The sequence below is a fragment of the Phocoena phocoena genome, chromosome 6, assembly GCF_963924675.1.
Source record: "Phocoena phocoena chromosome 6, mPhoPho1.1, whole genome shotgun sequence".
Taxonomy (NCBI): domain Eukaryota; kingdom Metazoa; phylum Chordata; class Mammalia; order Artiodactyla; family Phocoenidae; genus Phocoena; species Phocoena phocoena.
In genome coordinates, this window is record NC_089224.1 from 80,493,846 (window position 1) to 80,510,172 (window position 16,327).

At 39.2% G+C, this 16,327-nt stretch overlaps 1 protein-coding gene across 1 annotated transcript in view; it reads left to right on the forward strand.

Annotated features, from left to right (window-relative positions):
- The first annotated feature begins 8,554 nt into the window (after positions 1 to 8,554).
- FRMPD1 (FERM and PDZ domain containing 1) overlaps positions 8,555 to 16,327 on the forward strand; it is a 46,669-nt gene continuing 38,896 nt past the window's right edge. The window contains exon 1 of the mRNA XM_065879439.1: positions 8,555 to 8,655. Within this exon, the coding sequence (XP_065735511.1) occupies positions 8,555 to 8,655 (101 nt within the window). The remainder of the gene's footprint in view (positions 8,656 to 16,327) is intronic.

Here is a 16,327-nt window from a genome sequence, read left to right on the forward strand (position 1 = left end):
TAAAACTGAACCTTTCATTCTTAGGATAAATCCAACTTGATTATGGTGTATTATCCTTGTAATGTGTTGTTGCTGGATTTTGCTGGAGGTAATTTTTTAAAGTAAAAAACAAGTTTACTGAGAAGAATTTTTATAGTACACAAAAGTCGAGAGAATAGTAAAATGAACTTTAAATACCCATCTCCTAGCTTCAAGAATTATTAACATCTTCTGGCCAGGATCTTGTTTAGGAATTTTGTATTTCATGAGTTAGATTGGCCTCTATGTTACTTTTTAGTGTAAGCTTTGTAAGATTTTAAATTCAGGGCTACCTTTGCATTATTAGAAGAACTTGGTAGCATGCTATCATTTTTCTTTGTTGAAGAATATTGTCTATTAATTTTTTTTAAATAAATTTATTTATTTTTTGGCTGTGTTGGGTCTTCGTTGCTGTGTGCGGGCTTTCTCTAAGTTGCAGTGAGCGGGGGCTACTGTTTGTTGCGGTGCGCAGGCTTCTCATTGTTGTGGCTTCTCTTGTTGCGGAGCACGGGCTCTAGGCATGCAGGCTTCAGTAGTTGTGGCACGTGGGCTCAGTAGTTGTGGCTCGCAGGCTCTAGAGCGCAGGCTCAGTAGTTGTGGCGCACGGGCTTAGTTGCTCTGCGGCATGTGGGATCTTCTTGGGCCAGGGCTCGAACCCGTGTCCCTTGCATTGGCAGGCGGATTCTTAACCACTGTGCCACCAGGGAAGCCTTGTCTATTAATTTTGAGAGAGAGTTTGAAATAATTCTCTGATAAACACAGCAGCCTTCAAGTTCTGTGTGGATTTTTTAATAGATTTTTGAAAAATTCACTTTCAGAATTTCTTCTGCAGTTATAGATATACTCAAAGTTTTAATTTTAGTTCTGGTTCTTTGCTTTGTGGGGGAAAGGTGTTGAACTACCTCAGTTTCCTGGAGCTGATCGGCCTTAGGATAGCTGCAGATAGAAGTAATTTGTGGAAACCATAGAATAAATGAGCCCAAAACACTGACCACCTTGCCAAGCATCTCTTACCAGCAGGCAGAGAACAGAAAGGGAGTTGACCCTTTCCTGAGGTAGGGGCTGCATCTTACTCATCGCTCATTCTTGGTCACCTGCACTGAGTGTTTTTTCTTTTTTTTTTTAACATCTTTATTGGAGTATAATTGTTTTACAATGGTGTGTTAGTTTCTGCTTTATAACAAAGTAAATCCACTATACATATACATATATCCCCATATCTCCTCCCTCTTGTGTCTCCCTCCCACCCTCCCCTTCCCACCCCTCTAGGTGGTCACAAAGCACCGAGCTGATCTCCCTGTGAGTGTTTTTTTCAATGAATATATGTTTAGTGAATTAGATTTATTTTTAAACAAATGGAATCTTCAGCATATCCAGGAAAGATCAACATCTTGGATTCCCAGAGGCTGCAACCAGGGTGTTTCATTGGTGAGAATCCTATTTTCACCTTTCAGTATGGGTCTTAGAATCTTCTCCTTTTAACACCCTATGTGGAAAGTATTTCTTCCACTATGTCCAAGGAACTGGTCTGGGAAAATCCCTTCACAGGTATGAATGCACTTACATACCAAAGGGTTGATATGGAAATCTTGGGAGACACCATTCTATGAAGCTGACCTTGTTACCCAGGAGTCTGCCCCTCAGGAAAATTGAAGGACTTAACAGGAAGACTCTAGAAAGATGCATTCCAAATATATCTTCCAAAACCACCCATATTACTTAGCTTATCTAAATTGTGTACAACATGTATGACACTCTCTCGTGTTTTTTCCCTAATGTTTGTCTTTGCTCATTTCTCATTTTGTTAATAATAACTTGTATCAGAGTGGTTTACGTTTTTCTCAATCTTTAAGAGCCAACATTAATTTTGTCTTTATTAAGTGAAACTTTATTCTAATTTTCCAGTTTATTTCTGCTTTTATTTTAATTTTGTTCCTTCAGTCATTCAACAAACATTTATTGAGCCTATGTTACAGGTCCTGAGAGAGAATTAAAAGGGATAAGACATGTTCTCTATGCTCAAGTTTCTGACAGTATAATAAGAGGAAAAATAGTGAAAGAAAAAAACCACTAAACTGACAAAAGACCTTCACTAGTAGGTTAAAAAAATCACAGAATGACTCCCAGGGATATCTTTCAAGAACAGACTCTTGTAAAGCTTTTACATTCCCCAGAGAGAGAAATAATGAACGGAGCCTGCATCTGTACCTAAATAATATGCTACAAAGCAAATGAACCTAATCTTTTTCAAATTACCATATTCTTTTCCTCTTTTACTTTTTTTTTTTTTTTTTTTTTTTGCAGTACGCGGGCCTCTCACTGTTGTGGCCTCTCCAGTTGCGGAGCACAGGCTCCGGACGCGCAGGCTCAGCGGCCATGGCTCACAGGCCCAGCCGCTCCCCGGCATGTGCGATCTTCCCAGACCGGGGCACGAACCAGTGTCCCGTGCATCGGCAGGCGGACTCTCAACCACTGCGCCACCAGGGAAGCCCGTCTCTTTTACTTTTTTTAAAAAAATTATTTTATTTATTTTTGGCTGCATTGGGTCTTCGTTGCTGCACACGGGCTTTCTCTAGTTGCGGTGAGCAGGGTCTACTCTTCCTGCTGCACGCAGACTTCTCATTGCAGTGGCTTGTCTTGTTGCGGAGCACGGGCTCTAAGAGGGGCACGGGCTTCAGTAGTTGTGGCGTGTGGGCTCAGTAGTTGTGGCGCACGGGCTTAGTTGCTCCACGGATCTTCCCGGACCAGGGCTTGAACCCGTGTCCCCTGCATTGGCAGGCGAATTCTTAACCACTGCACCACCAGGGAAGCCCTTTTCCCCCTTGTAAAACTGATTTTAAGGCTGATTCTTTAGTCTTTGACATTTAAGAACTTGAGCTGATGTGTAAGGAACCTTCCTTGAGGCATATATCTGAGAGCTGCTTTTTGTGCTCTTTATATTTGAAACATATTTTCCAGCTCAAGAAATTTACCTTTAACGCTTTCTTTGATTACAATTTTGTGCATTCCTTTTCTCTTTTCTCTGCTAGCTCCTATTATTTGTAAGTTGAATATCCTAATCTGATTGTAGCTCTGACAGTTTCACTTAAATTGCTATCTGTTTTTTAATTTCAATTTAGTGTAAATGATTTTTAACTCCACTTTCTCTTCTATCCATTGCTGCCTCCCTTGATGTTTTTCATTTCTCGTTAGCAGTTAATGGTTTCCTGAAGTTCTTTGTTATCACCTGTGTTTCCCTTTTGAAGGGTTTATATCCTTAATTGTCTATTTACTTTGTAAGATAGCTATCACCCTAATGTATTTGGTCTTCTCCTTTTGCAAAATATTTTGAGTTTGTTTCTTCTTAGTATTTTGTTCCAGACAACCAGAAGTGTGTTCCATTTGAGGATTCACACTCTTTAAGGGATTTTGCCAGATTGGTGTGTGCCCACAGGAGGGTGATCTAAAGTGATCCTGTCTTATGAAGACCTGGTGAAGGAACTGAGGATGTTTAGTCCAGGGCAGAGGAGGCAAGATTGCTATGTTCAGGTCCAGAAAGACTGATGTATAGAAGAGGGAGATGATTTATTCTGGAGAGTGCGCTGGTGGTGGGGCGAGGAAGAGTGCTCGGAGGGCAACATTACTGTGGAGGACTGAAGCTGCGGAGATGGAGGTGTGGAATTTAGCTTTATGTAAAGCAGCTGGTCTAACAATTAATGACAGAATAATTAGAGGCCGGATGACTTCTTGGCAATGGGATTGTAGAGAAGATTCAAATGTTTGGGAATTATTTGGGCTCTTATTTTCTTCCATTGGCTCAGCAATCCAGAGGCAAATATTAAAGCCATTAGCAGGTCATTTTCTTGACTTTAAACTGTCCTGCTCAGGCTTTGCTGAGTCAGGGAGCACTTATAATGGCTTGGCTGTTGTCATTTGTTTGGTCTTTGGGGATTCCTAGATGAAGGCATGTCCCTACCCACAGTCTAGATATATAATGCAAATTAATTATTTTAACTAGAGCCATATATGTTTACAGAAATCAATTAGCTAAGCTGTATTTGTGTTTGTAATAATCCCCTGTAAGTAACCACTGCAGTTTGATGACCTTTGAAAGGAACGGAAAGTCGTTATGGATGAGTCTGAGATCCTTGGCAACACTGCAGTCATTTGGAGATTGAAACAACATAGTGGTCAGAGATTTTGTATCTTCCAGAGATGTGGTGACTTCAGGAGTTCCAGCTACGCCAGGGGATGTGGGTCTTTGAGTTTTGAGACAGAGCACAACAAATATCATCTTGTCTGCTTTTTAGATCTAGTACAGACCTCAAGTCACATGGATGGAAAAACTGCAGAAGTCATCTGGTCCCTGAACTCCACTGTAAGGTCCCTTCTACATCCATGCAGAGTTAGTTATCCAGCCTCTGCCTGACCGCCTTCAGTGACCAGGATCTTGCTAATTCTTGAGAAAACTCATCCTGTTCTTGGATCACTAGGAACACTAGAGAGGTCTAGCCGCAGCCTGAGCTGGAGTCTCCCTCTCTGTGGCATTCCCCCATTAATCTTGGCTCTGCACCCCAGAAACATATGGCGTATGTCTCTTCTACCTGGTGGCCTTTTGGCCACTTGTGAACCATGATCGTATAGGCCACCTCCAAATCTTTGCTGAATAAACATTCTCTGATTTTTCAGTGAGCCTTTATATGACTTGGTTTTAAGTCTCCTTAGCATCCCAGACCCCTACAGGAAGGTGCTGAAAGTGTGATGCGCAGACATAAGGCAAACAAAGTTAACCTCCACATCCTATAATTGCTAGCTGACTCACTCCTGTTAAGGGCCTGAGTGAGGCAATTGATACTTGAAAACAATATGCTGCAGGCTTTACTGGACATTTATTTTTGTATCCTTTGTGATTAGTCTCTGTGTTGTCAGGACACTAGAATCTACATTCTTGACCCTCCCTAGTAAGTCTCACAGAAATATGATGTGGTTTTGTGTCCTTGGCAAAAGGACATTAAGTAATCCTTATTATAAAAGAGCTTTTGCAGTAACAAAAAGGCAGACATTCTAGTAGAAAGATAAGGAAAAAACAGAAATAAAAAAGTAACAAAAAAGAACCATAAATGGCCATAGTGCATAAAAAATGTCCAGATATATGAGTAATCAAATAACTTCAAATCAAAACTATTGATATACTGAGCTCTGATCTGGAAATATGTCCGTGATATATTCACCAGTTAAAAAATGCAAGATGCAGACCACTGAGCATAGCATGATTGTATTTTTGTGGCCTATATATTTTAATATACGTAATATAGGTCTCTATAGATTTAGGGCAACGTGAGAGTGAATACCCACCAAATTGTTAACAGTGATAATCTCTGGGAACTGGATTGGATGTTTGAAGAAAGATACTCAATTTATATAATTTTTAATGTGATGGAATTATATGTGACATTTACTTTTGTTTTCTATATTTCTCAAGAAATATATATTTAAACTAATAATTAGATGATACTTTCCATCCCATTAACAAATATTTTAAAAATAATATCCAATATATATGAGAATGTAGATTGTATTTACTTTTGTCTTCTGTATTTTTCAAAATATAAACATTTAAATCATACGTAGGCACTATTTTCCATCCTGTTAGCAAATATTTTTAAAATGATAGTATTCAATATTTGCAAAGGTCTGTCCTGGCAGGAGTGCAAATTGGTACCTTCTTGGAAGCAACTTGACAGTACACATTCCAAATTCTTAAAAATGAACATATGCTTAAATCCAGTAGTTTCATTTCTAGGAATTATCCCAAGAAAATACCTGGGAAGTAGCCATTTACCATGAATAAGCATATTCATTGTAAAGCTTTCATAATAGTGAAAAATTGGAAACAGCACAAACATCCAATGATAGACTTATTGAATAAATTATGATATGGACAAAGAAAATAATACTATGTAGCAATTTAAAATGATATAAATGTGGGCTTCCCTGGTGGTGCAATGGTTGAGAGTCCGCCTGCCGATGCAGGGGACACGGCTTTGTGCCCCGGTCCGGGAAGATCCCACATGCCGCAGAGCGGCTGGGCCCATGAGCCATGACCGCTGAGCCTGTGCTCCGCAACGGGAGAGGCCACAACAGTGAGAGGCCTGCGTACCGCAAAAAAAAAAAAAGTGAGCTGTACAGAACTGAAGACAGTATTCAGGTCTGCTGTCTCCATTGTAGAAAAAGGCTAGACTGATACATCCCTTGATCTAAATGGAATTTATTTTTGGTTGCAGCCTATGTTTTACACCCATTAATTTGTATTTGGCTGCATTTGATGAAAAGTGTACGTCTCTGGGTTTCTAAAGTGATGAGTTTGGGTGTCCTGTTTTCATTTTTATATGAAAATGGTTAGTGCACTCCTAGTATAGATCCCACTATTATTTGAGTTTGGGTGTCCTGTTTTCATTTTTATATGAAAATGGTTAGTGCACTCCTAGTATAGATCCCACTATTATTCTGCTGATTACTGATAGATTCTAGTTGCTAATATTTTATTTGGGATATTTACTTTGATATTTATAAGGGAGATTGTATTTTTGCCTTATTGTAGTGTTTTTATCAGAATTGGTATCAATGTTAGACTGACTGAATAAAAAGAATTTGGAAGATTTCCTTCTTTATGCTCTAGAAGAGCTAACATAGCATTGGGGAAGATAAACTAAGCTGGCTAGAAGCAGCATGATATCCAGGATTGGATCCTGGGACAGGAAAGGAGCATAAATGGAAAAACTGATGAAATCTGAATAAAACTTATAGCTTAGCTAATATTAGTGTACCCATGTTAATTTCTTAGTTTTGACAAAGTTACAATGATTATGTAAGATGCTAAATTAGGGAAAGCTGAATGAAGGGTATAGTGGAACTCACTGTATTATCTTTGCAACGTTTTTACACATCTAAAATTATTCCAAAATTAAAAATTTCTATTTAAAATAAAACAAAAACATTGTCAGGGTGAGCTACGTCTTATAGATTTGTAAGACTTCACCTTTGAACCTGTCTGCCTGGCATTTTTTGGAGTGTGCTCTTTAACAATTTTCTCTTCTATGGTAATTGTCTTTTTAGATTTTCTGTCTCTTCTAGGGTCATCTTATATCATTTATATTTTCCTTGAAAACCATCTGTATTATTAAGGTTTCCAAATGTGTTTGTGTAGTGTTAAGCAACATAATCTCTTATAATTCCTTTTTATTTTCTCTGTATCCATGGTTATTTCACTATGTCATATCTTATTTCATGTGAATATTTATTGGGTTGTGAAATTAATTGGGTGAGTTGAGACCAGTATTTTAAAAAGTAAATAGAAAAATATAAATTGTTTTAGGAAAATTTAATCTCAAGCATATATACTATTTTTCTTGGTAACCTGATAATATCTATCAAAGCACAAATGCTTATAAATTTTGACCTCACAATTCAGTATCTGGAAACTTATCCAAATATATAATTGCATATATGCAGAAATGATATTTGTACAGCATAACTCACTGTGGTATTATTTACAATAGCAAAAGATTGGCAATAAACCAAATGTCTATCAAGGGAAGACTACTTTTTAAATTACAGTATATTCATACAATGTAATACTCAGTAGCTGTCAAAAAGAATGAAGAGGCATTCTTTGTATTAATGTGGAAAGATATCGAGGCAGAAAGCCTGGTGCAGAACAATGTGTATGGTGTACTATCCTTTGTGTTAAGAAGAGGACACATAAAATCTATATTTGTATTTGCTTGTATAGGCATACAGAAACTCTGGAAAGACAGATATCTCAAGTAGGAGAGCAGTGATTATGTATGGGTGTGGAAACTGAGTGGCTGGGGGAAGGGAAGGATAGAGAGGAGACCGTTCACTGTACAAAAATCTTATTTTTATTATTATGGTAAGAATGCACTTAACGTGAAATCTACCCTCTTAACAAATTTTTAAGTGCACAATACAGTAACTGTGTATCCTTTTTTTTTTACAATCTGGGGTTTGAATTATACAAATTCAAAATTAGAATTTCCTATTCAAAAATTATATATAAAATATTGAGCAAAAGAAGCAGCACTCCAAAGAGTGGGCACAATGGGATTAGAATGCTTCCATGTCCATGCAGTTCCTGATGCAGGCAAAATGGAGCTGTGCTGTCCAGGGATGCACACGTAGTTGAGGTGGCGGGGGGCAGTGTCACACAGAAGGTGTGTCTCTGACAGTGGGTCATAGTCACAGTTTGAGAAGGCTTATCTATTTTATTCCCTAATCCTTACGTTGAACCATTTAAGATGTAAAACCTATCTGTGTACCACAAGACTATGGACTCCTTAGGGCAGAGGGCTGCTAAACTTGTTCACTCTGTAGACACTGAGCACCTGTGTATGTTAATTTCAGATAGAGAGCCCTAGTTATTTGATCAGCATGTCTTAAAATTGGCAAATACAGGAAGCATCATAGTGATTTGTCAGAATCCTCTTCCAAATATTTTGGTTAGCTTCTTAAGAAAACTCTTCTTCCTTTTAGGTAAATGGAAATGCTGGAGACCAGTTTATTTCAGACCCGGAAAGCACACAGAATAGAACAAATGGTGGCAAGATGGCTCCGGCGCTCCCGGGACAGCTCAGCCCGGTAAGGCTCCTGGGTTGGCAGAGATTTCTGTCTGTAAGGGTTCGGTGTCCCCGTGGGAGGAAGTTTTGCAGTCTTGGCAGCGTCTGGGGATCACTGTCTCCGGCTTGCTTTGTTCTTAACACCCTGTGATGGAAGAAGTGTAAATGGGTCAGCAATTTCGCTGGAGTGCCTTTCTCTCTGTCCCTTTCCAAATCCTCCCCCTGCATCCTTCAAGGGGCACCCACAGACACACAGAGATACTCACACCAGACTCATACATGCATTTACAGAGACACGCACATTCACACACAGATGGACTTAAACACACTGACACACTCATACCCACATACTCTCACACATGTGCCTATACACTCTGGAACACACACTGTTTTGAATCCACACTCACACATGATCACTGTCCCTGCCTCTGGCTGTCTCACACACGCCCCTTGTCTTAGTACTTGATGTCAGGCAATCTGCTGTTTATACTCTTCCCCTGTCTTTGTTTACAGCAGCTGTTCCTTCCTTCTAGTCCCTATTTCATTCTAAACAAAATGAAATGAAATCAAATACAGATTTGATTTGACTGCTACAAGAGAACTTAAAATGTGTTCTGTTTCAAAGCGCTCATTTTCAGTCTCAGATTTCCCATCTGGAGCTGACACGGAGATGAAATATCACATGTCAGGTGTTTCTGAGACACATATTCTTCCAAAGGAACTGGAAACAGCTGTCGTGCTGCTGAGCCATAAACCTTGCTCAGGGCTGCACTGCCCTCGGCCAAGTGCTCAGGTCCTCACACACTACGATGGGATAAGGCTGGGAGAATTAGCCCTATTTTACAGGTGAAACCCTGAGGCTCAGAGTGACTAGTTTACGACCATCCCCACCCCCTGCTCTGAAACCTTTGATGGGTCCTCATCTCCTACAGTATGAATTTAAACATTTTTTGGTTAGACATTCAAGGCGTTCCATGGTTGACCCACAATCCATTACAGCTGTTTGTCTTACTGTTCTGCTTCATCAATATCATACTCCAGATGAAATGATCTACTTGCTATTCCCCTACTACAAGCACCAGACTTCCCCTTCCACCCCTTAGACCTGGGTTTCTGTGCCACATCCCTTCCTCCCATCTCCATGTGTCCAGAACCCACTCATAGTTCAAGGTCTAGCTGAAATGCTGAGTCTCCCATGAAGTGTTCCCCAGCCCACAGTCAGAATTAATCTCTCCCAAGGGGCCCCATAGTATTTGGTTTGTAGCATCAGCATTGTGCTTCTTCCGGTGTGTTCAACTTAAATTTGAGCACATCCCTTTTCTTTCTTCTAGACCACAAGCTCTATGGAGGGCAGGGAAAGTACCGGCCACATCTCATAGCCCAGAGATGATTGAGTTCCAGGAGATTGCAAGTAGTCAGGTAGTGCTTGGTGAATGAATGGGAAAACTCCTAGGTACATTGTTTTCTAAAGTGGATTCTGCAAAACCTAGTCCTACTAAAAAAATGTTCCATGGCCAGAGATATATTTAGGAAGTGATGCAGCCTATATCCCACTCCTATCCACCCACTCTTGGTGATTCATAGTGCATTTTAGCACATTAAAGGCTCTGAGAAGTCCTGCAGAAAAAGACCTGTGTAACTTTATGTTGCCTGAATATTTGACCTTGGAACTCTCTAATATCTACCTTCTCTCACAGAATGTAAATAAAAGGCAACATTGGCCTCTAGGAAGCTTTTTTTTTTCACATCTATTTTGAGATATGTTTCACATACCATAAAATTCACCCACTTAAAATGTACAGATTTATTTAGTGTATATACAAAATTATGCAACAATCACCACAATCTAATTTTAGAACACTTTCAATACCCCAAAAAGAAACCCCATAACTGTTAACAGTCATTCCCCGTTTGCCCCTCCCCCAGCCCTAGGCAACCACTCATCTACTTTCTGTCTCTATAGATTTGCCTATTCTGGACATTTAACATAAATAGAATCATACAATATGTGGTCTTTGTGACTGGCTTCTTCACTTAGCATAATGTTCAGGGTTCACTCATGTAATAGCATGTTTGGCATGTAGCATTATTGCCAAATAATATTCCATTATGGAATATTTTCTATGTCCATCAGTTAATGTACACTTGGGTTGTTTCCACTTGGGGCTATTATGAATAATGCTGCTATGAACATTTGTGTAAAAGTTTTTCTTTGAACATATGTTTTCATTTCTCTTGGGTTTGTACTTAGGAGTGGAATAGCTGGGTCATTTAGCAACTTGATGTTTAACCTTTTGAGAAACTGTCAGACTGTTTTCCAAAGTGGCTGCACCATTTTACATTTCCATCAGCAGGGTGTGAGGGTTCCAATGTCTGCACATCTTTGTCAGCACTTGTTATTATCTGTTTTTTTTATTATAGACATACTAGTGGGTGTGAAGTGGTACTGTATTTCATTGTGGTTTTGATCTGTATTTTCCTGATGGCTAATGATGTTGAGCATCTTTCCATGAGTCTAGTAGGAAGTTTGTTTTCCAAGTGCTTGAGAAAGAGCAGAAAAAGAGGGAAAGCTTCCTGGCAGTGTCCATGGAAGACATCATTTCTGTGTTTCTAGGATAAATCACATGTAGCTTTCTTTAAATTGTTTCTCATCTCTAATCCTGCAACCTTGATTCAGACTGGGTTCTTGGTGTCCTCAGATTACTCGAAAATGATCAAGAACTGAAAAGCATAAATAATTGCAGTTTCCCTGGAGTAGAGTAAATGGTACCACCTGCCACCCGGTTGCTTAATCAGGAGTCAAACTGAATTTTCCTCTCTTCCTCACATTCTGTTTCCACCCCATCAGCAACTCTTGTCAGTTCACCTTCAAACATATCTCCGATCTGTCCACCTCTCTGTCCCTGGGGGGCACTGCCGTGGTCACTCACTCTTTCTCTGCTCCACCCTGAAGCCATAGTGGACTCTTCGGAATACAAACTGCTCGTGTCCCACATGCTCACCCCAGGCTCTACCCCACCCCAAACCATTCAGTGGCCCACCAGCCATTGCGCCATGGCCTGCAAGTCCCTTTATGATCTGTTCCTGGTCTAACTCTCCAACTTCATCTTGTTCCTCCTGCATCCTTGGAAGAGTGCTTACCCCTCTCACCACACTTTATAATAACATATCCATTTATTTACTTGTTCTTTGTCTACCCTCCCCCACCTGTTTATTATATGACTCTTCTACTCCAACCCTCCTGCCACATATGAGACCAAAGACCATGACTGTCTTGTTTTACAAAGTATCTTCAGCCCTAGAAGAGTGCATACATAGTATGTAGTAGATGCTCAATGAATTTTTATTGATTAAGGGCTTTCATAGTAAGGAACTATATTATTTATTTAAAATATATTTAAATTTTACATACTTTCTTCTTCCAAGAGGAATTTTTGATGGCTTACAGTTTTAAAACACATAAAAACTTTTAAATAAAACCTGGAAATTTTGTAAATAGATTGCAAACCAATTAGATGTAGGATTTAGCATTTGAGTACTAACATTGGCTCTGAGTTTCCTGATAGCCAGGTCAAGAAATGAAAGAAGTACACTGAAGTGTTTTTTATAGTCCAGAAAAAAGGCAACATAGGGACTTCCCTGGTGGCGCAGTGGTTAAGAATCCACCTGCCAGTGCAGGGGACACGGGTTTGAGCCCTGGTCTGGGAAGATCCCATATGCCGTGGAGCAACTAAGCCTCTGTGCCACAGCTACTGAGCCTGTGCTCTAGAGCCTGTGAGCCACAACTACTGAGCCCGCGAGCCACAACTACTGAGCCCATGTACCACAGCTACTGAAGCCTGCTCGCTTAGAGCCTGTGTTCCACAACAAGAGAAGCCACTGCAGGGGCTTCCCTGGTGGCACAGTGGTTGAGAGTCCGCCTGCCGATGCAGGGGACACGGGTTCGTGCCCCTGTCCGGGAAGATCCCACATGCAGCAGAGCGGCTGGGCCCGTGAGCCATGGCCGCTGAGCCTGCATGTCCAGAGCCTGTGCTCTGCAACGGGAGAGGCCACAACACAGTGAGAGGCCCGCGTACTTCAAAAAAAAAAAAAAAAAGAGAAGCCACTGCAATAAAAAGCCCATGTACTGCAACGAAGAGTAGCCCTGGCTCACAGCAACTAGAGGAAGCCCATGCGCAGCAACGAAGACCCAACACAGACAAAAATAAAGAAAAATAATAAAGAAAATAAATTTTTAAAAAAAGGAAACATAGAAGTTAATCTGTAGTCATATAGTTTTACATGCATCTTTTAGCAATCCTGTTTTTTTTTCAGACTTTTAAAAGCTTCCACTCATTTCAGCCAGTTGTACTTGCTTACTTGTAATTGCCATTTTTTCCATAAAAGTTAAACTTTATCTCTGACACTAATTGAATTGTCTAGGAGGAAATTAGTCAAAAATAACAATTACCATTTCCAAACATTATTAAACAAATTGTTAACTTTTATGAACCTTGGTAATGTTAGAGCTATATAATATGTCTTAAAATGGACGTTTTTCTGGGGAAGAGTGTCAACTTTTAAAGTTGCTTTGATTTCTTCAATTTTAAATTAATTTTCAGTGGGTGGTTATTGTTACAATCACTAGTCAAATTCAGATAGTGGCACTCAGTTTGAGTGTGTGTGTATGCTTGTGTAGATTGCAAGCCTAGTGATACCTATAATTGTAGAAATACAGAATTACTCAGATATTATTAAGATGACTACTCTCTTACCACTTAATTTCACATTCCAATATAAAAATAACATTTACAGTATCAATGCTTTTTTAGAAATAACTAACCCCCCCAAGTGGTCTCTGTGACATGTTTCGAATTTCTGTAAAAATAGTGTAATACAAACTACTTAATAAAAGCTGCAACATAGTGACATTACATTATAAACTAATTTTTAACCATTTTGCTTTGAACTAAATTGTCATCTTCTTAACAGCTTTGTATAACTAGGGAGGTGATAAACTGAGAATGACATGTTATAGAATACTTTTCCACTTAATTATGCCATTTTTTTGTCTCCTACAATTTTCAATTTTTATATAGTTAAATGATATTCTCTTGGTGATTTCTTTGATTGCTTCTAAGCTTAGAAAATCCTCACCCAATAAGTAATTTAATTAATTTTCAATTTGATACTTTAAGGTATTTTATATTTAATTTTTAAATTTGGAGTTTATTTTTGTATAGGTTGTGAGATGTAGATTTAACTTGGTTTTTTCCGAAATAAGTAATGTTTGCATCACCATTAACTGTGAGTGATCTTTCCTTTCTTCACTTTTATTATATATGAAATTCTTGTGTCTGTAAGTGGGAAATTGTATCTCTTCCTGGACTAGCTATTCTGTTCCATTGATCTAACGGCCTGTTTTCACACACCTGTATTAAAACTTTACGTTTATTATCTATTAAACTAGACTTTTATTATTCTTCATTTTCCATTTTTTTACTCTTACCTACCTATTCTTCCATGTGAACTTTAGAATAATTTTATTGTATTATTAACATAATTTTGCATAAGATTTACTGAATTCTCTTATGCTTAATCAGAAATAGTTTTATAGAGCAAGACTTAAAAATAATAAAGAGCTTGATGGATTTGATGCCTTCTTCTTGGTGCTTGGTTTTACCCTCAGGGTTTAAAAAGATTTCTTTCCTTCAATTCATCTTGAATCTTAATACTAGTGAACACACATGCACATGTTTGCGCACATGTGCACACACCCACATGTACACACAGGCATACATATGCACACACGCACACACACATGCATCATGGCATCATGGTATCAGAGCCCTGGCTATTGGTTTTGCACTCTTTACAAATGTACTTGTTCATTATAACCATAGTCTGTTTACTAATTATAGGGATGGTATCTTTGACCTTTATAATACTCCTAATGATGTAGAAAGACCATTTCAGGTACCAATTTTTTATTGCTCTTTGACCCATGGGCAAAAGCAGAAAGGCTCGAACAGAACAGGTTAGAAGGCTCCTGTGCTGCATCTGCAGGGTTGCCATTGTCTCCTGAACCTCCTTTTTAAAGTAACAGTGGAATAATTTCTCCTCCTCTCAACTGTAGGCCTTTGCACTCTACTCACATTATGTACATTCAGTGGTCCCCTAGAAACTTTCACAGCCACAAGCATAGCCCTATGATTATGACTACATGATAAATTTCTTTCTGGTACAAGCTGCTACTTCTATTTCTTCTTTCTTTGAATAAACTTTGGATTAAAAAGCCAGCTTATACCAGATGTTAGCTTTGAAAATCACTCAAGCTGAACATAATACAGTGTTTAACCATAGATTCAAAGTAGTTTCTCCACATCCTGCTGGAACTCAAAGGTGAATTCTTTGTCGTTACAAGATAGAGGCAAAATATATTTTCCAACCTATTAGAGAGCAGATAAAAAGCCAGAGAATATTTGAAACCTAATCTATCTCTGTTATTTTTTCTTCTCAGCATTATTGATCAGCTCAGTATGAACTTATGACCCATAAAATACAGAATTAGTCTACACGAGGCTATTTTCATGATAAATTTTACGTGTTTTTTCTAGTTCTACCTTAGGCTTGATCCAGTTATCTGACAAGAATTCTATTAGTGTCGCCAGGTCTTATGCCGTTCCAAAGTGAAATCGCAGCAATGACCTCAGATTTATGCTTTGAAACTATTACAGAGGCATCAGACATAGGTTTTTGGATTGTTGGCGCTTAGTTTGATATTTATAAGGTTCTGCAGAGGAGGAAATTTTGCTACAGAGATCATTTCCTTCAGTTCTCTGTCAAATATTGAACATTCTTTGTGAGGAGAGGCCACGGTTTGGTCCTGTTCTTAAGCAATCCCTTTCCAAACAAAAGCTGAAATGTGGCCTTTGGGGAAAATGTCAAAAAACAGACTTTGGGCCAAAGTTCCTGATGCCATCCAGGGATTAACCAGCACAGCGGGGCTTCATTTGTCTACCACTGTTGAGGAGCACACCATTCCAAATGGAAAAGTCAGATAAATGAAGCCTACCCACTTGAAAAGCATCAAAATGGATTCTGTTCTAAATATGGTAAGGTCGGTGGTTTTCTTTTGGTCTCCAAACATTTATTAAGCTGTGTTCTATGCCTAGCATTGAGTTCAGCACATGGGGCAAGAAAGACACGGTTTTGCCATATGAGCTGTTGTCTAGAAAGGACAAGAGACTTCACACTGGTCATTTCAAAGATGATGTGTGTTTCAAAAAGGGATGTACAGGTTCGGTGTACAGGTTCAGCAGAGGGAGAGGAATATTTCTGCCAAAACCAGAAGATCGAGTAGGAGCTGGGCAGATAGTGTATGGTTGGGTGTTTTGGGAAATCTCTAAAGAGTGTTATGTTAGGTGTTGGGGGTATTCTAGGCAGAGGGAAGACCTTGTGTATTTGAGGAACCCCAAGGATACTAGTCTGGCTGGAACAAAAATATCGAGAGAACAAATGGCTTCATTGTAGAGGCTTCAGCGGTGGGCAGGCGCTGTATTAAGCCATATTAAGGATTTTGGATTAGGCCATTTAGTCAGGGCAGATATATGAGCAGGTTTGCATTTATAATATCAGTCTGGTTGCTGGATGGAGAATCATTCAGGTGAGATAAGAATGAAAAGTGAGGAGACCAGCTAGGAGACTGTTACAGA